Genomic DNA, 26,461 nt, shown 5'->3' with positions numbered 1-26,461 from the left:
CAGCTTTCTCTGATGCACCCGTCTGTCCGTCCCCCACTTGCGCATCGTCCTCGAGTCCCACGATCTCCAGGACCGCCTCCTCCCAAGGGGTGAGGTGGGCTACTGAGGGTGGCCCTCCTCCTGTCCTCACTCTTTCCCTCCTATTGTGAGCTCTCTTTTCCTACAATGAGGGAGACAAGTGGAGTTTGAGTGAGAATGAAGGAGTGAGTGTAGAGAATCCATAGCATAGATGCTTAGAAGGAGACAAAGAGTTGGCAAGACCAAGGGCCCTCCCTGTGTTTTGTAAGTTGTTTTCATAGCATCACAGCGATAGGGAGTGTGAGGGCTGCATAGTCGAATAGTTAGGTGAATGTGACCATAGAGAGAGAGGGAATGGGTAAGGGTGCAGGGATGTCAGTGTCAAGTGGGATGTGGAGGAAGAGGTTGCTAAAGCTGAGTGCTGGTGAGGAGAGGGGATCAGATTGAGGGTGATGGCAAAGTCATACTCACTTTTCCAGTGTGCAGAAGGTCATGAAACCTCTTCCTGCACTGAAGCCAGGTTCTGCGGATCATCGACAACGAGTTGACCTCCTGGGCTACCTGGATCCACACAGCCTTCGTCTGCTGGGGAGGTTTCTTCCTCCCTGAAGAAGGGAAGAGCACCTCCTTACTAGCTCTTGCTCCTTCCACCCAAGCTTGCAGGGTGACGTCATCAAATCTGGGAGCAGATTTAGGTCTCCCACTGCTCAATCTGCCTCCAGGTCCCTCTCACTGCAAAGGTCAAAAGGTTGGCAGTCTGCAGAAGAAGCAAGGTTTCTTGCAGACCTTAAATGCAGCAGCAATGATGATGTCATTGGAGGTGAGTTTCAGACTGAAAAAACTAATTGGGCCATGGGTTCCCACGTGCTGGAACTCAATTGCCCAATTACGTGAAAATCGCATCAATCTCCCACATCGATTTGGAATCGGGTGGATAACACAAAAAGCAGATGACATGACCCCAGCCCGCCCCATGACAAAATCCAGCCCTTATTCTTTATCATCTCATCCTTTCCAAAACAGGTGCAATATATTTGGCAATTTTTCTTCCTCAGTATATGAAACCTGCAGAAAAATTCATGCACCCTCTCCAATTGTGCTCCTGTTGGCATTCCAACTGGGCTGCCTCATTGGCGGCGTTGGTTGGAGATACCATGGGAGTCGTACATACCTTCACCACCTGGGTGGTAATCTGGTGGAGCGGATTGATTTCAATGGCATGAAAATCGAGTGGGTTCTAGAACAGGCGGGAAAATTACACCCCTCCCCAATCTTTCAAATGTAATTGTCAAAGCCCAGCATAAGGCTGCTGGGGGATGTGGGAGAGTTCTCCGTCTTATAATGACATGATACAGAGGATTACATAGGATATACGGCACAGAAACAGGCCATTCGGCCCAACCAGTCCATGCCGGCATTTATGCTCCACTTGAGTCTCCTCCTGTGTTTCCTCATCTAACTCTATCAGCATAACCCTCTATTCCCTTCTCCCTCATATAATTATCTAGCCTCGTCTTAACTGCATCTATACTATTTGCCTCAACTACTCCCTGTGGTAGCGAGTTCCACATTCTCACCACTCTCTGGGTAAAGAAGTTTCTTCTGAATTCCCTATTGGATTTCTTGGTGACTATCTTATATTGATGGCCTCTAGTTGTGTTCTTCCCCACAAGTGGAAACATTCTCTTTGTATCCACTCTATCAAAACCTTTCATAAATTTAAAGACCTCTATTAGGTCACCCCTCAGCCTTCTTTTTTCAAGCGAAAAGAGGCGCAGCCTGTTCATCCTTTCCTGATAGATAAACTGGGTTGGAGCTGTGTGTTAGTCACTGGCCTTTCACCCCAGGACCTTGCTTTGAGTCAGACCCAGGCTCACAGAATGAGATGCTCTTCCGTGTGCCAGCTGAGTTTACACAAAATGACTGAGTGTACCCAGTCTAGTTGAACGTGAGTTACTAAATAGCCATTAGTAGGTAGGAGTTGTAGAGCTGGGTGTTTGGAGGTGTTTACATGCCCCATGAATATGTAACTTCTACGGTTGGATGTTGGGGCAGGTTTAATTGTTAGCCGTGTCTCAGTGAGTAGCGCTCTCGCTGCTGAGTCAGGAGGTTGTGAGGTTCAAGTCCCACTCGAGAGATGTGTAGTATGAAAAATCTAGGCTGTCACTCCAGTGCAGTACTGAGGGAGTGCTGCACTGTCGGTGGTGCTGTCTTTTGGATGAGACATTAAACCGAAGCCCTGTCTGCTGTCTCAGGTGGATGTAAAAGATCCCATGGCACTATTTTGAAGTAAAGCAAGGGAGTTATCCCCGGTGTCCTGGACAATATTTACTCCTCACTCAACATCACAAAAAACAGATTATCTGGTCATTATCACATGGCTGTTTGTGGGAGCGTGCTGTGTGCAAATTGGCTGCTTCGTTTCCTATATTGGGCCAGAAATTCGTGACCAAATGCATGAGTACAGTCTGGGTACTCACGCATCTGGCCGTTGGAAATGCCGGCGTTCAGCATGCACAGCGCATGCGGGGAACGCCGGCATTTCCAGACCTCGGAACGAAGGGGTTCATAGGCACAGCGCGTGCGACTGCACAAGCAGCGCTTGCGCAGTGAACTTCGTCGATTTCATTCATGGATTCAGTGAGGGTAAGTCCTTACAAGTTACACTTGAAAAAAGCATGTGTAAAGTTGTTCCAAGGCTGCGGAGGAAGATATATTTTATCGTGGAGCTTCTGAAAGGCAATATTTTTGTTTGGGAAAGGGAGGGAAGTTATTTTAAGAAATTTTAAGTAAGTTTTAAAGTTTAAATTTTTTTTTTAAACGGGTTTTCAGAACGGTAGGTAGAAGGAGCAATTGTGGCTGTGTGAATTGAATGTGAAAATTAGTGTTCTAAAATGAGTAATGTAACATTTCCAGCACTTTTAAGAAAGAAACTTTTCATCAGTAATAAGTAATTATGTATGTATGTCCGCATATATTCCTTTACGTATATGTATGTATGTTTTATATTCCTTTACTTATGTGTATGAATGTATGTTTTTAATTATGATTTTCCAATAAGTTACTTTCTCTGAAAGTCATAATTAAATAATACATTCATACACATAAGTAAAGGAATATATACATAACACGCAAAGGAATATATACAGACATACATACTTTCAGAAGCTCCACGATAAGAAATATCTTCCTCCGCAGCCTCTGGAGCAACTGTACCCATGCTTTTTTCATGTGTAAGTTGTAAGGACTTGACCTCACTGAAAGCATGAATGAAAGCGGCGAATTTTACTGCGCACGCGCTGCCTGTGCAGTCGCACGCGTTCTGCCTCTGAACCCCTTCGTTCAGAGGACAGGAAATGCCGGTTTTCCCCACATGCACTGTGCATGCTGAAAACCGGCATTTCCTCCGGCCAGACGCGTAAGTACCCCGACCGTACTCGCGCATTTGGAAGGGAATTACTGGGCCAACATTTTACATGTCAATAAAATGAAAAATTTAACAATTGCACGATTTGCCCCCTCGCATCTGCGACTGAGGGTCCAAGGAGGTGCATTGCGCAAGAGGTCATCGTCGTACGTATCCTCACACTGTTCCCTTTCGGGAACTGTATGAAGTGGTGGAAGGATTTATGGCCGTGATTAACGCTCATTCCGTGACCGTAACCATCTTTGAACCAGCCATTAGGGTGGTTAGTCCTATGGCGTGAGGGTTTTACGGGCTCCCACAACCCATCTGAGGGGGGGGGCCACCCACACCCACGGACGCAAGTATCCCACTGGATGTCCACCCAGAATTTATAGTTGGAGCTCCGACTCCACTTGCCGGGACTGTCTGGAGTGGGGTTCGAAACCCTACTCCTTCTGGCCCAGCGGCGGGGATGCTTACTGCTACGCAAAAGGCCCATTCCGCACAAAAGATGACACCCATACGTTTCCTGCGCCTTTTCCCTCCCCGCGACTGGAGCCCTATGCTGCCACTTGAAAGACCAAGCTATCATCTGCCCTTTTTGCGGCGCCTTTGACTTCTCATTACCAATGATGAGCAGGCGCTGCGCCTCCACCTCCTTGAGGAGATTGCTGAGGTCATCATCAGTTCAATTGTGAGTTCTTTTAATGCCATGAATTGTGCTCATTCCAGCCATTTCACGTTGCTAATCGGATTGGGCCTTTGGCATAGCGGTAGGATCCCTGCCGCTAGGCCAGATCAGGGTAGGGTTTCGAACCCCGCTCCAGACAGTCCCGGCAAGTGGAGTCGGAGCTCCGGCTCTAAATTCTGGGTTGACATCCAATGGGATATTTGCGTCCGTGGGTGTGGGTGGCCCCCCCTCCTTGTATAGCTTGTGGGAGCCCGTAAAACCCTCCCGCCATAGGACTAACCGCCCTAATGGCTGGTTCAAAGATGGTTACGGTCACGGAATGAGCGTTAATCATGGCCATAAATCCTTCCACCACTTCATACAGTTCCCCAAAGGGAACAGTGTGAAGACACGTATGACGACGACATTGCTAAATAAATAAATGGAATTTAAAAAAATCTTTTAGGGCTTTTAAAAGTCTTTAAGTTGCTTTAATTCTGTTTAAAACTACTTCAGATTCTTCAAAATAATGTAAACGTTTTTAAAAGTTTATAAAAGTTACCAAAAGCTTCAAAAAACTTCCAAAAACCTATTTAAACTGCTGCTTTGCATGTAAAAATGCTTAGCAGCTTGGCAGAAACATTGGGGGCGTGTCCTGTTAAACTGAGACCTCAAGGGGCGTGTCTCAGTTGCACAGCGCGCTCCAGGCTTCGCGCTGGCTGCACTCCTGGGCGGCGTGACGTCAAACGCTGCCCGGGATTCTTCAGATTCAAAATGGAATTCCAGGCGTCCCTGGAGGTGATCAGCAGGCGCGTCGGGTAAGTGCAAATCGGGACCTTGCACGCGCGGCAAGCCCCGTTCACGAATTTCTGGCCCATTATAACAGTGACTACATTTCATTTAAAAAGTATTTGGATATGCATGTGAAGTGCCGTAACCTACAAGGATACGGACCGAGTGCTGGAAAGTGGGATTAGGCTGGATAGCTCTTTGTCGGCCAGCACAGACAAGATGGGATGAATAGCCTCCTTCTGTGCTGTAAATTTCTATGATTCTATAAGTATTTCATTGATTGTGAAGCGCTTTGGGACGTCCTGAGGTTGTGAAAAGTGCTATATAAATACAAGTCTTTCTTTTCTTTTAGTATCTGTGAACTGTAGAGCTGGGTGTGAGTGGTTACTCCAGCTATGTGTGAGTTGTAGGGCTGGATGTCTGGGTGGGTTGATGAGGGGGTGGGAATCAATCTTTACGTCTCTTAAAGTTAGTGTTTTGTGTTTTCTTGGAATATTAAATATAGTATGTCTGAATTCCTGCAGCGGGTAAGGGAGCTCGAATAAGATAGTCACTGATATTAAACATGTTCTGCTGGTATTTGCAACACAGCTGAATCAGGGAAGGGCTTCATCCACTTGTTCCCACACATTGTTGTAATGTCAAAGATCATTGGGGGGGTGGAATGATGTGCAGTGCTCAATAGGGAGATGTTTTGCACCATCACAATCATTTTGCATAAGGCGAGGAGTGGTAATGGAAATCTACTGAGATACTGCAGTGAGTTTAGTTGTCATTTATTGCCAATGATAACAGCCTCTCACAAACAACTGTTGCTTCTCAAATTAATTCCATCGCCATTATATAGAATTGATAGAAGGAAGAATAATGACATTTAGCGCCTGTGTGCTTTTCGTTCTGCTCATTTGCATAGAAAACACAAATTGAGTTTGAAAGCGGAGAATAAGGAACTGACTAGAGAGAATGACCATCAGTAAAGAAAGCAAGGCTGACTGGTCATTCCCCTTGCTGTTTGTGGGACCTTGCTGTGCGCAAACTAGCCGCCGCATCTGCCTACAAAGAAAACAGTGACCGCACTTCCAAAATATTGAATTGGCTGTATAGTGCTTTGGGATGTCCTGAAGACGTGAAAGGCGCTATTTAAATGCAAGCGGGTAGATTTTCAACTTGTCACCCCGGTGTGAAACTGGTGTCACAGATCGGCCACCTGTTATAGAAAGCACCTGATTTTCACCTCTGTTAATTTCAGTGAACATAAGAATCTGGTGGGTTTTATAGCCGGTGGGCAACCTGCTTCGCCAATTTACAGCCCAGGTGGGGAGGGTGAAAATGACCCCCAAATTCATTCATTCTTCTTTCCTCCTCCCAATTTCTGTGGCTCTCTCCCTCTGCAGTTCATGCTGATGCTTTCCTCCTCTTCCCCAACCCACCCACCCATGCTTCTCCCCTGCCCCTCTCAGTGCCATTCCTGGCTCCTATCTAATGTTGCTGCTACTGCCCGGGGAACGGCATTCTACTGTGGATGGGAATTCTCATAACAGCTTTGTCTGAATTTGAGTGGCAGGTGAAGGGCGGGGGGAGGTGGGGGTGTGGATGAATAAGCAAGATAATACAGGTTTTAATAGTTGAACGAACAAGGTGTTATGTTTTTAAGTTCTTTTACCTTCTCTAGATACTTTTACCTTACATGTTCCAGACTACTATTGTAGGTGAGCACGAGCTCCTCACGCCCTTGAGAATGTTTTTACTAGTCCTGGTAGCTGAGTATAAATTGGAGTGTGCCCTGGATACTGAAAAGAGAATCCTTTTTTAGATTACTTCACCTACTGGTTCCATCCTCCTTATCTTCAAAAGTGGCAAAGTAACAGTAACACCAGACCTAGTTTTGGGCCTTAAATGCCAAACAGGGAAAAGAACAAGCAAATAATAGCAGAAACACAGTAGTGTATACATTATGCTAGCTTCTCGTACATAAATTAATATACAGTCCACATTGTAAAATAGTATATGTATAATACAGTCTATATATATATTTTAAAAGGAAATATTTTCTATGGGGATAGAGCAGGGGAGTGGGACTCATTGGATAGCTCTTTAAAAGAGCCAGCACAAGCACGATGGGCTGAATGGCCTCCTTCTTTGTTGTAAGATTTTATGATTGTATAAATTAATAAACAGTCCACAACTTTATTTCTGTAACTATGACTATAATTAATCTATAGACTATATGTAGTTTCTTTTATTGCATTCTTATCTCTTGATCGCCCATCATAACTTTGGCAGGAGACCAGCAGAACCTCCAGAGACAGGGCGTAACTGGCCTTTTTCAGCCTCTTGCTCCATCTCTCTGGGGCTGCTGCCTATTATGGACGGATATCGGGACCATTGGAATTTCCAGGCTATGGTGGTTGAGTTACTGGGCTAGTAAGCTGGAAGTCGTGAGTTCAAATCCCACCGTGGCAAGTTGTGAACTGAATTCAATAAATTTGTTAATTTGTAGGCTGGCACCAGACTGAAAAAATAACCATGTAAGTTAGTTGGTTGTTTTTTTTGTAAAAACCCAACTGGTTCACGAATGCCCTTCAGGGAAGGGAACCTGTCACTCCAGCCTGATCTTCCTACAAGTGCCTCCAGTCCCACACTAACTGGTTGAGTCTTAATCCTCTGCGGACAACTAGGAATGGGCAATAAATGTCACCCATAGTCCAAGAATTGCAGGCGTGTGCTGACACCCCCAGTTTTGTAGCATGACTGGTGTTTTTATTTATTTATTTTCCTCACCAACCATGGAAATTGTCTGGCTTATCTGATTGTCTTCAGAGATTCCAGTCAGATAACCTCCCTCTAAACTCAATGATGCCAAGCATTTAGTTACAGAACTTTCAGTTAAATTTTTTTTTTAAAGCTGCCAAGGAGACCCATATCCAGCAAATCACGCAGCACATTTGTATCAGAAATGAGTTACATGGCTCTTCCCTCATTCACACTGTTGACGACCAACTGAACAACAGTCACAACATTGTATTGGCTTCAGCTGGGACACGGCCATGATATTCTGCAGGAAGTTCTCCCAATCTTCACCCGTAGCTTCAGCAGGAGATTGGCCGGACCCCAACCCCTCACCCAGAGAAACAGTGTGCACGGACATTTTCTCTGGTGGTTCTGCTGAGGTTACAACGGGAGACTGGTAGAATTCCTGCGGAATTTCAGGGATTGAAACTGGCTTTTGACTCCTCAAGCACCATAACAGAATGAAATAATCCAACACCAAGCTAGATTTTAGACAGAAAAACTTCACTTTGCCACCCATTCAGTCTCTGAATTTGCTCCATCGCCTGCTCACCATTTACACACAAAAGAAAATGAATAGTTTCCCCAGGGGAAATTGTTCGCTAGCTCAACAGTATTTAACTGGGCAAGGGACCGACAACTTTTGTTGAATTGTTAAGTGGAGCAGAAGTAAATAATGATTGGTATGCTGAATACCCTCTTACACCATTCCTACAGACCAGAATCTTGCTCTATCTTTCCTCACTCAAAGGGTGCGATCTTGCCAGCCCTGGGGAGGCGGGTATGGAGGCAGGACTGCCAGGAAAATGGCAGAATTTGGGGGCGGGTGCCCAACCCGCTCCCCAACCCGTCTCCGTGCCATCTTGCCAAGTCCCGTCTCCTTGGAGGCAGGAAGGCGATTAGTGCCACTTATCTTAACTTATATTAACAGGTAGTTAACAGGCAGATAAGAGGATTATCCCCAATTTGCCCACAAAAGTGCGGGCTTGCCGAAGGCTCCGAACCCCGCCAGGGTCACCGAAGTGAGCAGTGGGTCTGCGGGGGTCGGAGAGGTGCAAAAGTGCGCTGTGAAGGTAAGTGATGGGTGCAAGTGTGGAGAGGTGAGTATATGAGGTGAGTGGAAAGTGTTAGAAAAAGTTTACTTACCTTTGTTTCTTCCTGCAGACTTCAAGAGCTGGGGATACGGAGAGTCTCGCATCTCACCGGCAGAGATGAAAGACGGCCGCTGTATTCTCCAATGCAACAACCATCTCATTTCTGCAAAAGAAAGAGGTTTGATGAGTCTTGAATTCAAGAACTCATCAAACTACAGAGAATGTCGGTGTTTGGCAGCTTCACAGAGTTGTCAAACGATGGCAATTCATCTGTCAAAAATTTTTGACAGATGAAATGTCATACGTTGACGTTCTCTGTAACCAGCTTTCCCTTAATTGGCCTGCTAAGCCCGCTGAGCGGGCTTAACAAGGTCAATCAAGGGAAAATAGCGTGGGTTGGCCAGAAGTTGATGGAGGCAGGACTAAAACCCGACAAGTGGGAGTCCCGCCTCCAAAAGCTCCCCATTGGCAAAATCCAGCCCAAAGTCTCCTAAAAACCCACCTTTGACAGTACCTTTGACCACTTCCCCACACCTCTCTCTTACTCCTGCATGAGTTCAACCTCCAACTTTGAAGCATTTTGCTATGTAAAAGGTACTGTGTAAGTGCAAGTTGTTGCTTTGTTGGTATTTCAAAAGTTGTTAACTCAACGTACTGGTATAAGTTGTTATGTAACAGTGCAGTATCTTTATTGCAATAGAGTGTTGTACTTTGAGTTTAAAATGCAACCTGTACAGGCATTTGAACTCACCGTTGCTCAGTGTTACTCAAAGGCCTTGAAATTCCGCAGCGGTTCCCATCGATCTCCTGCCATAACTTGGGTTGGAGATCAGTGGAAAGTCAAGAGAAATTGCATCAAAGGCTGTTTTCAGGAGTTAAGAAGAATCCCTCGCAGAATTTCAGGGCCTATATATTTAAGGCAATATGTGAAACCTCGCAAGAGCAAGGGGAACAAATGCAGGTGACGCTGTGTTGTTGGCAGACTGTTCTGGAGACCTACTGTACTCATTTCATTGCTTTGGAACAATGATGGAGAAGGCAGGGACAGGGTACTGAATTTTAATGATCAGCTATGCTCTCATTGAATGGTGGAGCAGGCTCGAAGGGCCAAATGGCCTACTCCTGCTCCTATCTTCTATGTTTCTATGTTTCTATGTACACTGTTCAAGAGGGCAACTCAAAGATGCTGATTGTGAGATATAGGTGTCCGTCCCAATTGTTGATTCATATCAATGTGTGGGAGTTCAACTAGATGACAACGTTAGCTTGGACACAGTTCTTCAAGACCACACTGAGATGATACTATGGTCTTTCTTATCTCTCTTCAGTGACTGCAAATTGCCAAAGCCGATCACGTTTTGGCATATGTGTCCAAACAGTTCTGCTTCATTGGTTCAGAGCTCTTAGGCATGCAAAGGGGTGGCTTCCTTTGGCCCATGTGTGAGGTCCAAGTTCATGCTGTGAGGTGGATTTGTGGCAAAAGGAGCATACGGTTGCAAGGAGGAGGGGCTCCCACTTATACTGACCTGTCAACAACAACAACAACTTGTATTTATATAGCGCCTTTAACGTAGTAAAACGTCCCAATGCATTTCACAGGAGTATTAAAAGACAAAAATTTTGACACCGAGCCACATAAGGAGAAATTAGGGCAGGTGACTAAAAGACTGGTCAAAGAGGTGGGTTTTAAGGTGCGTCTTAAAGGAGGAGAGAAAGGTAGCGAGGCGGAGAGGTTTAGGGAGGGAATTCCAGAGCTTAGGGCCTAGGCAACAGAAGGCACGGCCACCAATGGTTGAGCGATTATAATCGGGGATGTTCCAGAGGGCAGAATTAGAGGAGCACAGGTATCTCGGGGGTGGGGGTTGTGGGGCTGGAGGAGATTACAGAGATAGGGAGAGGCGAGGCCATGGAGGGATTTGAAAACGAGGATGAGAATTTTGAAATCGAGGCGTTGCTTAACCGGGAGCCAATGTAGGTCAGCGAGCACAGGGGTGATGGGTGAATGGGACTTGGTGTGAGTTAGGACACGGGTAGCCGAGTTTTGAATCACCTCTAGTTTATGTAGGGTAGAATGTGGGAGGCCAGCCAGGAGTGTGTTGGAATAGTCAAGTCTAGAGGTAACAAAGGCATGGATGAGGGTTTCAGCAGCAGATGAGCTGAGGCAGGGGTGGAATCATTCAGAATCCTAGGTGGGAACCAGCCTCATCATTGTGGCAACGTCCCTCACGGGAAGACCTGAATTAAGCAGTTGGTAATAAGTAACAGACTGTAGTGATTTTAAAGATAAAAAGAAAAATGCAATTGCTGTAAATCAGAAATAAGAACAAAATGTGCTGGAAATGTACATCAGATCTGTTAGCATCTAAAAGAGAAAAAACAGTTTGATGTTTTGGATGAAGATGTCTAGAACTTCAGGGTGGATGGCACATTATAAACTGTCCTACTTAGGTCACTGCAGCACACTGAAATCTGATCCAATAGCTTGACTGCCTACTGACAGTAATATTTTTAAATTTCCTACATTATAACAGTGAGTACACTTCAAAAGTACTTCATGGTCTGTAAAGTGCTTTGGGACATATTGAGGCCATGAAAGGTGCTATAAAAATGCAAGTTCTTTCTTTTTAATCCAGCTAATGATAAAATTCTGAGGTTTGGGACAACAGCTTCTGCGAGGCATTACCTGGAGGCTGGTTATGCGAATATGTAACCTTATAATCTTTGTTTGATGCCTGACTTGATTGGGCTGCAGAGGGAACTAGTTGTTGCTGAAATTCTGCACCTCCAGCTCGTGGGGCCCCCTGTTAATGTGGTGTGGTGTGTGCCCATGCAGTAGTCAGGCTGACATCAATACCCTCACCCATTTCATGGTGAGTTGTGCAGCTCACCATGCCACTCAAGAGGACTCCCACCTAGCAAGGAGACTGTTAAGCAGAGTGACGGGTGACGTAAGAAAACTATTAGGCACTTGGTCTAAGCGTTAAACAAAGCTTTAATCAACTGTTTTACAACATGGAGGTCCAGTTGTGTCCTTCACTAGTTCCTGTTAAGAATGTCCTGCTCAAGCTGGGCCCGTGCCCGAGTATTTATACTCTCCCTGGACAGCGCCACCCGTAGGCCGCTCAGTATTATTTCATAAGTCTTTCTTTCATGAATGGCTGATTCATGTCAACGGGTTTGTGTGTGTGTGTCACACAGCGACAGGCTGAGACAAACCACAACAACAAACTTTGGACAACATCATCTCAACTCTTAAGTATATTACTATTTGCAGCCTGTGTTGTTACTGATAAAAATCACAGGTGGCGTTTGTACAGGTGTTTTAATTCTCTTTGTGGTAATGTTTAGTGTTCTATTGGTGGCGTGTGCCACATCACTGTGACCGAGGCCGCAATAGCTGGCAGATGAGAGCGGTGAGGGCACTGTGGTTGCTGAATGATGATGAGACCAGAGCAGCTGAATGAGGATGGTGGTGACCGTTAGTGACCGGTGGATGGGGGGGCGAGTGATTTCACTTTGCTCCGTGATCATTTTACCTGGTTAGACGTGTGGCTTTTAAGGCAGGAGTCAGTTCTTTCGTCCAGCTAAAGAAAATGTTAACACACGGGAGGGAGTAACTTCAATTTTGTCTTAACTGATATTTTGTTTAATGTTTACTGATTTGTTGCTTCAGGATGAGTCGCAGTGACCCTGATCCTGAAATCCTCTTCTTGACTCATAAGAACATAAAGAAAGTGTAACAAAAGATCATTTGGCTTCAAATACTTCAATAGTGCATTTGCCAATCTGTGCCTACATTCTCTGGGCTTAGGCATGACCAAATGCATTATGGAGACCGTGCTGATGTGAATTTATCTAGGATTACATAGGATATACGGCACAGAAACAAGCCATTCGGCCCAATCAGTCCATGCCGGTGTTTATGCTCAACTCGAGCCTCCTCCCGTCTTTCCTCATCTGACTCTATCAGCATAACCCGCTATTCTCTTCTCCCTCATATGCTTGTCTAGCCTCCCCTTAAATGCATCTATACTATTCGCTTCAACCACTCCCTGTGGTAGCGAGTTCCACGTTCTCACCACTCTCTGGGTAAAGCAGTTTCTTCTGAATTCCCTATTGGATTTCTTGGTGACTATCTTATATTGATGGCCTCTAGTTGTGCTTTTCCCCACAAGTGACAGGGCATAACTAGGGAGGCTACAGTAATACTGTCCTTAAGGCAGGGAAGGAGCAGAAGCCAGACAATTTCCCACCCTCCCTAAGATGAGCCAATCAAGGCGGCCCAAATTCTGGCCACTCAACCGAGGCTGTGTTTGAAGGACATAAATCGCTGAAGGGAATATTGCAGTGAGAGCAACTTACTGAAGCTTTATAAAATGTCTCTGCTCAAGACGCTGCGCTGTTGGAGAGAGAAATTCAGAGCACTTTCTTCCACTGGGGCAGCAAGCATTTTTGCAGTATACGGACAAATCTGTGGGAGATAACGACCTGCAATTAGACACGAGTAGAATGAGATTATGCTTATCAGTCCCACGTACCTCCTAAAAACTGTAGAGATGTAAAACGGCAGTAAGTGGAACAATTTACTCAGCAAGAAAATCATTGTCATCATTTTCCATTTAATCATTGAGTTCTGTCACACTGCAGTTTATTGCGATGTGAACTTTGTCTCCTTGAGCTTGAATTTCAGAGCTTTTAATGTTGCTAGATCTGGCAGGATATGGACGTGTGCTTGTCTGCATGTGTGAGGAAGACAGGTTGTGTCCTGGTATCTCGTTTACAGGTTGTAATGCTTTTTAAGATTTAAAAAAGGAAAAACACTATTAAAAATAATAATAACAAAGTGCTGGGAATGTACAGTGGATCTGTCAGTGTCTGAATGCGAAAGCACAGGCTACGGTTTTGGGCGGAAATCTTTCATTAGACTGGCACATTACCGGGCACATGAAATAGAACAAAGAGATAGCCATAACCACATTGCTTTCCTTCAACAATGTGACATTTCCCATAGCAGCAACCCTGTAGCTTCAATAGGTGTTCAGTTAACCTATGCGCACGTGGAACTGGATTGAGAATATCCAATCTCATTCCATTTGGGACGAGGGCTGCCAACTCTAGTTGGACGTATTCCTGGAGGTTCCATCACATGACCTCCTGCCTCCAACTGCCCTGCCCCCACACACCCGCCATTGGTTGTCCAACATGTCCATCCTCACGACGCCCCACCTTCCCACACCAATTGGAAACCCCAAAAAAAACCTTCATTACCCAATTGGATGGTTCCTGACTATCAGTCAAACAGCCTTTTTTCCCACCACCAACATTTTTATGACTAATATACAGAAGTGTTCAAAGAAAATGAAAAAAAACACAATTTTTATTGCCGCTATAATTTTTCTCCAGGGTTGCTCGCAGTGTCCAGGAGATTAATCTTCAATTCCTGGGGACTCCAGGCCAATCCTGGAGGGTTGGCGACCCTATGTGGGACAGACAAGACTGGACCTGAACGCAGTTCCCAAACGTTAAAGCCCAGTGTCTAATCTACAGCAATGCCCCCTCCCCCTCCCCCGTATCTACACACGTGGTGGTGCCAACTCCACATATCAAAATAACACTGTGGTGGCAAGTCCCCCAAACACACCATAGCCATAACCCCACACACCATGCTGCAGACTTATTGCACGCCATGATGGGAAGCTCACGCTTTCCATGGTACCAGCACTATATAACACCATGGTGTCACATTATGGTGCCAACCATCCCACCTATACCATGGTACCAACCCTATATACCATGATGGCAATGCCACTCTCCCCATACAAAGCATGGTTCCAACCTCCATACAGCATGCTGGAGATCCGCATGCACGTGGTGCCAACCTCACACACCATGTTGCCAACCTCTCACATACACTGTGGTATAACCCGAGGCAACACCAGGCACAACATACACCAATCTCCAATACCCCATACAGCAGTGCCAACCTCACACATGTCACGGTGCAAATCCCACACACACCATGGTGCCAGCACACAGTACAATTACTTTCATACATTGCAGTGCCAGCTCCCACCTGTCACAATGTTAGCCATCTAACACACCTTCTTGCCAACTGCACATACAATGGCTCCAACTCTGCAAACACACCACGATGCCACCACAGACCATTCTACTACTACTACTATGACTAAATTCCCATCCGTCAGCTCAGCAGCGATGATAGGGCCGAATTAATTCACTCCATTGTTGTCGGCTGCGAACTAGCCTGGTCGCTTCAGTCACCTGTATCTCTTTCTGTGACAAGTCACTCTTGACATTGTCTAGCCAGCACTTCCTTGGTCCTCCTTGGCTTCTTGTTCCATGAACTTTTGTGTGCAGGGCCATGAAAGGTATTCCAGCTTGAAACCTGCCCAAACCATTGCAGTCATCTTACTTGGATCTTCTGTATCAGCGTTGTTTCTTGCCCAAGCCATGTTCGAATGATATCATTCCTGATTCTTTGCATCCTGGATACTCCCAGTAGTACGCTCAACCAACTCACGTCTGCTGTTAGCATCTTTTTCTCATCAACTTTTCTCATGAGTGTCAGCCATGGCTCAGTGAATAGCTCCCTCACCTCTGAGTCTGAAGGTTGTGGGTTCAAGTCCCACTCCAGAGACTTGAGTACAAACATCTAGGCTGACACTCCAGTGCAGTACTGAGGGAGTGCTGCACTGTCGGAGGTGCCATCTTTTGGATGAGAAGTTAAACCATGGCCCTGTCTGCTCTCTCGGGTGGATGTAAAAGATCCCATGACACTATTTTGAAGAAGAGCAGGGGAGTTATCCCCAGTGTACTGGCCAATATTGACTCAATCAACATCACTAAAACAGATAATCTGGTCATTATCACATTGCTGCCGTGTTTCCTATATTACAACAGTGACTACACTTCAAAAAAGTACTTAATTGTCTGTAAAGCGCTTTGGGACATCCGGTGGTCGTGAAAGGTGCTATGTAAATGCAAGACTTTCTTTCTTTATGTTCCAACACCCAGATCCATATAATATGTGGATAACCATCACAACCTATACACGTAATGCCAAACCCACATATATCATGGCAACAACCCCATATACCATGCGTCAACCTTACTCATAGACCACCCTCACAAATGAAATCAATGGTGCCAACCTACCTCCCCACAGAAATACTATTGTGCCAGTCACACACGACTCAAACCATTTTCCCCTCGGGGGCCACTATTAGGAAAGTTGCAATTCTCTGCAGCAAAGAGTGATGGTGTGTGCTTGTAGTGATCTCCAGACATCAATTATGCCATGGGGAAACCAGGCTCTTCATTTCAAGAAGCGAAAGAAAAATAAAAGCAATAGTTCTATTTAATACAAAAGCAAAATACTGCGGATGCTGGAAATCTGAACTAAAAACAGAAAAACCTGGAAACAGAGTTAACGTTTCAGGTCGATGGCCTTTCTGCAGTTCTGATGAAAGGTCTTCGACCTGAAACATTAACTCTCTTTCTCTCTCCACAGATGCTGCCTGACCTGCTGAGAATTTACAGCATTTTCTGTTTTTAGTTGTATTTAATATTGTATTTAGCATGGACCTTTCAATTGCTGGATGGAAACTGCATTCCCTCACTGCTTTTTGCAGCAGATCAAAACAAAAGATAAAGATTAGTGCTGATTCCCAATTCAGTCAGCGTCCCACAGTGGAGCAGGCTGTGAACGGAGGTCCAGTGTGGAGCAATCAGTTCTCCGCAAGCCAAAGGTGGAAGGGAAGGAACTGAGTTGCAAATGGCCCTTGGGCTGTATCAGCTGTGACTCAGTGAGTAGCATTCTCATCTCTGAGTCAAAAGGTTGTGGGTTCATAGTCCCACTCCAGAGACTTGGGCACAAAATCCACAGGCTGACACTGCAGTGCATTACTGAGGGAGTGCTGCACTGTCGGAGATGCCGTCTTTAAGGATGTTAAACCATCTGCCCTCTCAGGAGGACGTAAAAGATCCAATGGCACTATTTCAAAGAAAAATAGGGGAGTTCTCCCTGGTGTCCTGGTCAATATTTATTCCTCAACCAACATCACTAAAATTGATTATCTGGTCATTATCTCATCACTGTTTGTGGGAGCTTGCTGTGCACAAATTGGCTGCCACATTTCCTACATTACAACAGTGACTACTCTTCAAAAGTAGTTCATTGGCTGCAAAGCACTTTGGGGCATCCCAAGGTCATGAAAGGTGCTATATAAATGCAAGTCTCTTTTGTTCTATTATGAACACAACTGATCTATCCAATAATGTACCATAAACCAATATGGGAAGTTGAGTACAGGCAGTATTAGACTGAGGGGTGAGGGATTATACGTTAGTTTAATTTTAGTTATTGTGCATTGTGGATTAAAAAGAACAGATAAAGAATATGAATATTTCCTCTTTGTTCTTGATTGTTTAGATTTTGAAGATTGGATGTTCATTGGCCCAGCCTGGATTGGTCCTCATTATCATGGATTTCTCTGCACGGTCACCTTTAACAAGCACCTGCTCAACAATCATGGTCTTCACGTAACTGCCTTCCCTCTGAACAGGACGAGACTTTGTGTTTTGAAACAGCTGCTCATCAGCCACATCCTTAGTTCTTTGGTTTCTGTAGCAACGCATCAACCTTTTAGCTTTGCCCAGTCATGGGAGGATGTTTCTCAAAGCCAAAACCAGGTGACTACTCTTTCAAATGCCGCACTAATTGCCCCCTTATAATTAAGGAGATTTCAATATGTTTTGAATAATTCCGACTGAAGTAGGTCAACACACTGGGTAAGGGGGGGAGCTCTGAGGAATTTTAAATCTCTTTCATCCATGCTCGTTGCAGCTTAGGGAGCCTTTGAAAATCTGTTTATCCCTGAGAATACCAAATTTCCACAACAGCTTCCAACATTAAGGCTGCGCAATCCTATTAAAAAAACATTTCTCTCACTGGTGGAGGGAGCTCGCAATCCCCCAGTAAGTTTAAAGGTGCAGTATGCCATTGATTTTACTCAGTTTATTAAGAGTGATTCTCCACATTAATAATACCTTTTTGTAAAGATTAAGATGGATGTGAACATCTGTTTTTTTCCCTTTATTTCTGTGGAATATTTGTGTTTTTGTTTAAACAGTAAACGCCTATGAAATAATTGGGAGAATTGGTTGGGTGGAGTTACTAATCTCAAAAAAGCGAGGGAGCTGGATTAAAATCAGTGCAGATACAAGCCTAGAAATTATTATTGCCGATATTAGTGAATGAATGGTTACTGTGGTCGTATAACATTTCTTGGTGCTAACGCACTTAAAGTAAATAGGTTAGTGTCTGTGCTAAAATGGGAGATAGAGGAATGTCTTACGAGTGGATAAATATCACTAATTGTAATTTCTAAGCTATAGATAATGCACTGTGCTGGCCGGGTGGAATTACTGAGCCAAGCAATGCTGGGGAGTTGGATTAACATCAATAGAACACAAGGTACTCAGCTCTCCCGTGCCTAATAGGTAAATGCATCAAATGGTGTGGTATTGAGCTCTACAAACCAAAAAAGTCCCAGGTCATCAGTTGGCTGATATCAACTGGGGCAGCAGGCAGGTACTGCAATTGGTCTCGGCACCCACGAGCTAGGTATCCTGCTCCTGGCTGATCTAAGTGACCCTTTGCTACAAAGTGCACTTCTGTACATGCTTGTTCACATGTGAAGAAAAGCCATTCGGGTGATTTATCAGAAGGTTGGCTTGGGGATCATCTGCAGTTGGCACTGTTTCTCCGGAGGTTCTGCTGGTCTTCCAGCAGGAGATCTGGAGAAACCCCAGGGACAATTCGGGACCATTGCGTATCAAAACAAGTTGGTCCATTTTAACCCCGTATATGCCATGACAGAACTAACCCAATACCATGATGCATCCTAAGTATCCTGGGTAGCAGGTTCCTCCTGCTCCTCTGCCAGCACTATTTGCTCTTCCTCACCTGCGCACTGTGACCCATGTGGTACTACCTCCTCAAGCTCACTAACTGAATCCTTACGCCACGGAGTCTGCGACCAGGCCTGTTTGAACGCCGATAGGGCGGACTTGTGAGCAGATGATTTGGCCTGAGCAGCTGAAGTCATAAATAAACTGAAACTAGAGCCACTCATCCATTATGGAGGTTCCTATTAAACTATGTGCAAAGGGAAGGAGAGATGTTAGGCAAATGCAGAAGACCTCTAAAGTGGTACTTGATGTTGTGTATGTAATATGTGTGCTACTTTGAACCTATGGACAGGACTGCACTACTTGTAGGGCGTAGTGATACGCAGTACCACTCCTGGCCATAGGGGTATAAATAGTACTGTGGGTACTGATCTCCCCTCAGTTCCCGCCTGTGGGCATGAAGTAAAGACCTACGTGTAGTCCCTACCTCCAACCAGTAAAGACCTGTTTGAGTTATACATTTAGTGTTAATTGTTCAATACAATACACATACTTAACACTGGCGACGAGTCAGGTTCTTACCCTGCGGCAGTTGAAGAGAGGTTTCAAACCTCACCACCCCACTAGAAGCGACAGGCTTAGGACTCTGAAGCCTCCATCAGCGACTGAGCACTGGAGTGCAGCAGCCATCCTGACAGCTTCCAGCGACTGACAGAAGTCTTTCTGCAGTTTCCTTGTTCAACCTAGGTGGTGGGGTAAGCCGTGCAGCGTTGGCTGCAAAGACAGGGCTGGGGAAGTCGGAGCAGATAAGGGCCATCGATCGCGATCGGAGATAAGGCCGGGCCGCCTTCAAGTGCGAGGCGCAGCGCGGGCCAGCGATCGGGACCAAAGATAAGGGCCGCACTCGGACTGAAAGGCGCAGCGGCTGCAGAAGCTCAAGGTGCGAGAGCCGCGGTGCACAGCGCGGGCTATCGATCGCACAGAAGATAAGGGCCGAGAGCCGCTTCGGTCGGGAGCCACTTCGCGATCCAGCGATCGCATCCGCTGATAAGGGCCGCACTCGGGCGATCGCGGCGAAGATAAGGGCCGCACTCGGGGGCTGAAGGGAGACGGCGTCGGGGGACGGGTGAAGACCGCCAAGCGCGGGAAAACCGCCATTTTGTGGGCGGAGGACGACGGCAAGAGCGGGAAGCCGCCATCTTTGATAACAAGTAAAGAAAATAAAATCTGAGAAATTGCAAATCTACAATGCCTAAACACGGGAATATTAGCACCTTTGATAGTGACCTCGAAGATTGGGCCATATATGTTGAAAGAGTAAAAAATTATTGTAAGGCCAATAAAATTCGTGACCAAGATAAAGCTCTAACATTATTAAATTTAATGGGTGCGAAGACATACGGGCAATTGAAACACCTGTTATCACCAGATGAACCGGCGGATAAGGCGTTCGATGAGATTGTTACTGTCCTGAAAGATCATCTAAACCCCACGCCGCTGATGCTAGCGGAACGATTTAAATTTTACGACAGAAGGCAGCTACAGCATGAAAGCAATGCTGAATATTTGCTGGAATTGCGTAAATTAGCGAAATATTGCCAGTTTGGAACGGGACTGACAGATGCACTACGAGACAAATTTGTGTGTGGTTTATTTAAACAGGATACACAAAAGCGACTGCTCGAGGAGAATGAGCTGACGCTTGAGAAGGCGGTCACTATGGCAGCAGCACACGAAGCCGCAGCGAGAGGCACGGCAGTAATGCAGCTACGGTCACCGGAGCTCAGTGCACACAAATTGGGTGTGAGTTCTGGCAAATGTTATCATTGTGGAAAGACAACGCATGATCAGAACCAGTGTTGGTTTAAAAACCAAGAATGTAGAACTTGTGGTAGGCTTGGACACATAGCTAGAGTATGCAGGTCAGGGAAGAAGACCAGCAACAAGAAGTCACCGCAAGGAAAATACGCAAAAGTACACAAGGTGGCCGAACAGGAGTCCGATTCAGACGCTAGCAGTAATGAACTGGCTGGCTTAAGCAGTATTGAACTGGCTAGCTTAAGGGTACTCAACGTTGGTAAGGGTGCAGACCTCCAGACAATTTGGGTCACTCTTCAGATAGAAGGAGTCCAAGTAAAACTGGAATTGGACACTGGATCGGCATTGACGGTCATAAATAAGAAAGATTATGGAAGGTTATTCCAACATATTCCTGATGTGCTATCAATTACTCATAAAAGACTGAGAGTTAGAAGAGTAACTAAAGGCTTTTATTAACAACAGAATGGAGGTCTGCCTCGCATGGTCGACCGGTCCATGATACTAAGGGCTGGGGAGCAGTCACCTTTATACTAGGACCTGTGGGAGGAGTCAGCCAAGGCATGTCCAGGCATGTACAGAGTGGAATACAAACAGGACAAACAGGAATACAAACAGTGGTTTACCACATTCACCCCTTGTTTAAAATTGAGTCCGGCGGGGTGAAGTGTATTAAAAGTTAGTGTATTGGAGTCTCTCCGGAGGTCTTGTCTGCCGCTGTGATCTGCGTGGCGACGGCAGGGGTAGTGAAGTTTCCGGCGTCGAGTCCAGCGTAGGCTGTGGCACAGGCGTGTCGTCCTCGTAGATGTCGAGCGGGTCGCGGGGCCCAGGCCTGCCGTCTGCTGGGGCTGGATATCGGATCGTGGCGGGGGGGGTGGTAGTGGGTAGTGGGTTACTGCGGCCCCCGAGGGTGCAAGGTCTCTTATGGAGACTGTGTCCTCCCGCCCGTCCGGGTATGCGATGTAAGCATACTGGGGGTTGGCGTGGAGGAGGTCGACCCTCTCGACCAGGGGGTCCGTTTTATGGGTCCTCACGTGTCCTCTCAGTAGGACCGGCCCTGGGGACGTCAGCCATGGCGGTAGCGATGTCCCCGATGTGGACTTCCTTGGGAAGACAAACATTTTCTCATGAGGGGTGGCGTTAGTGGCAGTGCAGAGCAGTGACCGAATAGAGTGGAGCGCATCGGGGAGCACATCCTGCCAGCGGGAGGTTGGAAGGCCCCTAGACTTTAAGGCTAGCAGGACGGCCTTCCAAACTGTCGCATTTTCTCTTTCCACCTGTCCGTTCCCCCGGGGGTTGTAACTGGTGGTCCTGCTTGTGGCAATACCCCTAGTTAGCAGGTACTGACGGAGTTCGTCGCTCATAAACGATGAGCCCCGGTCGCTATGGATATAGCTGGGGAAGCCGAACAGGGTGAAGAGGTTGTTCAGACATTTAATGACCGTGGCACTGGTCATGTCCGGGCAGGGGAAGGCGAACGGGAAACGGGAGTACTCATCAATAATATTGAGGAAGTACACATTGCGGTCGGAGGAGGGGAGAGGCCCTTTAAAATCGACGCTCAGGCGCTCGAAGGGGCGAGTAGCTTTTATCAGGTGGGCCCTGTCTGGTCTATAAAAGTGCGGTTTGCACTCAGCGCAGACTTGGCAGTTCCTGGTCATGGTCCTGACCTCCTCAATAGAGTAAGGCAGGTTGCGGGCCTTGATGAAGTGGAAGAACCTGGTGACCCCCGGGTGGCAGAGGTCATTGTGGAGGGCCCGCAGTCTATCGATCTGCGCGCTGGCGCAGGTGCCACGCGATAGCGCATCCGGGGGTTCATTTAGCTTCCCGGGCCGGTACAAGATCTCGTAGTTGTAGGTGGAAAGTTCGATTCTCCACCTCAAGATCTTGTCATTTTTGATTTTGCCCCTCTGCTTGTTGTTAAACATAAAAGCAACTGAACGCTGGTCAGTGAGCAGGGTAAATCGTTTTCCGGCCAGGTAGTGCCTCCAATGACGCACAGCCTCCACAATCGCCTGGGCCTCCTTCTCAACAGCGGAGTGTCTGGTCTCCGGGCCTTGGAGGGTTCGTGAAAAGAAGGCCACGGGTCTCCCCGCCTGATTGAGGGTAGCGGCCAGGGCAAAGTCAGACGCGTCGCTTTCCACCTGGAAGGGGATGGATTCGTCCACTGCGTGCATGGTGGCTTTGGCAATGTCCTCCTTGATACGCTGGAAGGCTAAGCGGGCCTCTGCCGTCAAGGGAAAAGAGGTGGACTTGATCAGCGGACGGGCCTTGTCCGCATAGTAGGGGACCCACTGGGCGTAATAGGAGAAAAACCCTAGGCACCTCTTCAGGGCCTTGAGGCAGTGGGGCAGTGGAAGTTCCATAAGGGGACGCATCCGGTCGGGGTCGGGGCCGATGACTCCGTGTTCCACAACACAGCCAAGGATGGTGAGGCGGTTTGTGCGGAATATGCACTTCTCCTTGTTATATGTCAGGCTCAGGAGTTGGGCGGTGCGGAGGAATTTTTCGAGGTTTGCGTCATGGTCCTGCAAGTCACGGCCGCAGATGGTCACATTGTCCAGATATGGGAAAGTGGCCTGCAACGCATTTTGATCTACCATCCGGTCCATCTCCCTTTGGAAGACGGAGACCCCGTTGGTGACGCCAAAGGGAACCCTAAGGAAGTGATAGAGGCGGCCGTTTGCCTCAAAGGCAGTGTACTGGCGGTCCTCAGGGCGGATGGGGAGCTGGTGGTACGCTGATTTCAGGTCAATGGTCGAGAAGACGCGGTACTGCGCGATCTGGTTGACCATATCAGCTATACGGGGGAGTGGGTAGGCGTCCAGCAGGGTGTAGCAATTTATTGTCTGGCTGTAGTCGATGACCAGGCGCTGCTTCTCGCCGGTCTTAACGACCACAACCTGGGCTCGCCAGGGGCTGGTGCTGCCCTCAATAATCCCTTCTTTCAGGAGCCGCTCCACTTCGGTTTTAATGAAAACCCTGTCCCCGGCACTGTATCGCCTGCTCTTTGTGGCGATGGGCTTACAGTCGGGGGTGAGGTTAGCAAACAGTTGGGGGGGGGGGTGACTCTGAGTGTGGAGAGGTTGCACCTGGTGCGCGGCGGGCAGTTTGGAAGCTGCTGGCTGCGGACTGTGAGTGGGGGTAGGGGTCCACCGTACGCCATCGTAACACTTTTAAGGTGGCACTGAAAATCTAACCCCAGCAGGACGGCAGCGCAGAGGTCAGGCAGGACCAGAAGTTTAAAATGATCGTACACGGTCCCGTCTACTACGAGTGTCACCACGCAGTAGCCGCCGATGTCCGCCGACTGGGACTCGGAGGCCATAGAAATCCGCTGTTGCGCAGGCAGGACTGGGAGAGAGCAACGCCGCACCGTGTTGGGGTGGATGAAGCTCTCCGTGCTCCCAGAGTCAAAAAGGCAGATTGTATCGTGACCATTTACCTTAATGTCCATTGTGGAACTGGCCAGTTGGTGCGGTCTCGCTTGGTCCAGTGTAACGGATGCCAGCGTAGGGGTCGGTGTGTCGCTGCGGGTATCAGATGAGGCGGTGTCGGGGGCCTGCTGCGTCCCGGCTGTCGTCCAAGATGGCGGCGTCCATGATCCCCATGTGGCTGGAGGCGTCCAAAATGGCTGCTGTACCGGTGATTCGCACATGGCCGGGGAGGTCCAAGATGGCGGCCCGCATGGCCCACACGCGGCGCTGCTGGGGTTCGGGGTGGCTTTGGCCCTGCAGACGCTAGTGTAGTGTCCCTTCTTCCCGCAGCCCGAGCAGATCGCGTTTTTCGCCGGGCAGCGCGCTCTGGGGTGTTTTGCCTGGCCACAGAAGTAGCATTTCTGGCCTTGGGGCACTGCTGTCTGGCCTTGGGACACTGCTGCGGTAGTTGGGCCGTTGTTGGGGTGTGGCTGGGGTGGCACGGCGCTATGAGGCGGTCCTACCGTGTCCCAGGCTGTTATTCCCCGCGGCGTCCACGGTGCAGAGGAGTAGGCATCCATGCCCTGGTAGGCTGCATCCAACGATAGTGCGAGTTCAGAGGCCTTGTTGAGGTCGAGGTTACTCTGCTCCAACAGTCGCTGTCGGGTGTAATTGGATCTGTGGCCCGCTACAAAAGCGTCCCGGATAAGTTCCTCTGTGTACACAGCGGCCTTTACATCCTTACAACCACAGGCCCGGCCAAGCACAGACAGTGCCTGAAGGTATTCCACGGTCGATTCCCCAGGTTGTTGTTTACGACTCCCCAGGAGGTGCCTGGCGTACACTTCGTTCACTGGGCGCGTGTACTGGTCCTTGAGGAGCTTGATAGCGTCCGCGTACGAGGTCGCGTCTTGGATGACCGAGTACACTCGGTGGTTCACTTTGGAGGTCAGGACATCCAGTTTGTCCTCGTCCGATTTGATTGCTTCGGAGGCGGTCAGGAATTTTTCGAAACACTTAAGCCAGTGAGTAAACTTGGTGGATGAGTCCGCCTCCCGATGATCTAAGTCCAGGCATGCTGGTGTGAGGATCTTCTCCATTATAAAAATGTTGTTAATAAAATTGATGCGCTATCAATTACTCATAAAAGACTGAGAGTTAGAAGAGTAACTAAAGGCTTTTATTAACAACAGAATGGAGGTCTGCCTCGCGTGGTCGACCGGTCCATGATACTAAGGGCTGGGGAGCAGTCACCTTTATACTAGGACCTGTGGGAGGAGTCAGCCGAGGCATGTCCAGGCATGTACACAGTGGAATACAAACAGGACAAACAGGAATACAAACAGTGGTTTACCACAATTCCCCTACAGGATACGGAGCTCATATTGAAAACATACACGGGGCAAAGAGTGTACCCCATCGGGAAAATTGAGGTCACAGTGGTCCACAAGGGCGAAGAAAGTCAAATAATGGACTTATATGTGCTATCTGAAGGAGGTCCTCCACTACTAGGATGGGAGTGGATTAGGAAAATGAATATCGACTGGCATTTCCTACAAACAATAACGAGTGAGAACTCGGTGAACATAATCAACCCAGACTCTGGAACTGATGATGGTAAGACCAACCCGTGTGCAAAAGACAAAGTTTCAGCACAGAATTCCACTGAGATAGAGAATTCTGAGTCTGTCCAGTCTACTGACATGCACATTTCTGAGGGACACCGGGCTCGAACTCAACTCCATTTCAAACTGCAACAGCAATTAGAACAAATGATTCGCCGTTTTGAGCAAGAGATGAATGCGACGAAAGAGTTCTTTGATATAGAGTGGGAACATCTGGAAAGACAACAGAAGCAGCTGCTGGAGCAAATGGAGCAGGAGCACACAAAACGTCTGATGTCAGAGGAGTTAACGGTCAGCCAACTCCTGCATATGCTGAAGGACAGGACTCTGAAATGGGAAAAACTTGAACACGAACTTCAATATTCAAACGAAAGGGGTTCGGAGCTCTCAAAGGTTATTGGAAGAGCTGAGGTGGCAACACAGACTGAGATGACTGCAACAGAGCAGCCCTTGGATGCCAAAAGTACGCTGACTCACGTCAACGTAGAACAACAGACCGCTGAAACAGCTGCTCCGGTAGAGGGATTGAATAGTCCGATCAATCAATCTCCAAAAGAAGTTGAAGTAGTAAAATCTCAAATGAGGTCATTAGTAAACGACTTGCTGAAAGCCCAGAAAAAGCTGGATGAAGAGGTACGCATGAAGAAGTCTCTTCAGGAAAGATGTCTGGACTTGGAACAAAAGCTGGCTAACGCCCAGCTGGGTATGGAGGAAATAGAAGACCCTCTCGCTGGCCTAGATCAGGACGACACCGAATATTACCATGACCTATTGAGTGACATTGAATATTATAGTGACCTGGTCTGCCCAGCTTGTGATGAAAACTCCAAAAGTGCAGAAATCAGGATGAATCACTTAAAGTCTAAGGAACATAGGGAGATGGTGGCGCTACAGCTGGC

The 26,461-nt window shown here is 47.3% G+C and overlaps 1 protein-coding gene across 4 annotated transcripts in view; it reads left to right on the top strand.

Moving 5' to 3' along the window:
• The window catches only part of aifm3 (AIF family member 3), a 426,013-nt gene that overhangs the window by 310,884 nt on the left and 88,668 nt on the right, over positions 1-26,461 (top strand). For all 4 annotated transcript variants that reach the window (XM_085961914.1, XM_085961917.1, XM_085961915.1 and 1 more), the window contains exon 2: positions 17,223-17,482. In XM_085961914.1, the coding sequence (XP_085818040.1) occupies positions 17,452-17,482 (31 nt within the window). In that variant the 5' untranslated portion in view covers positions 17,223-17,451. The remainder of the gene's footprint in view (positions 1-17,222; positions 17,483-26,461) is intronic.

This window comes from Somniosus microcephalus, chromosome 19, assembly GCF_052327205.1.
Source record: "Somniosus microcephalus isolate GS21.2 chromosome 19, FLI_Smic_1.0, whole genome shotgun sequence".
Taxonomy (NCBI): Eukaryota; Metazoa; Chordata; class Chondrichthyes; order Squaliformes; family Somniosidae; genus Somniosus; species Somniosus microcephalus.
The sequence above is the reverse complement of the archived record's forward strand: the minus strand, read 5'-3'. Positions and strand labels throughout refer to the sequence as shown.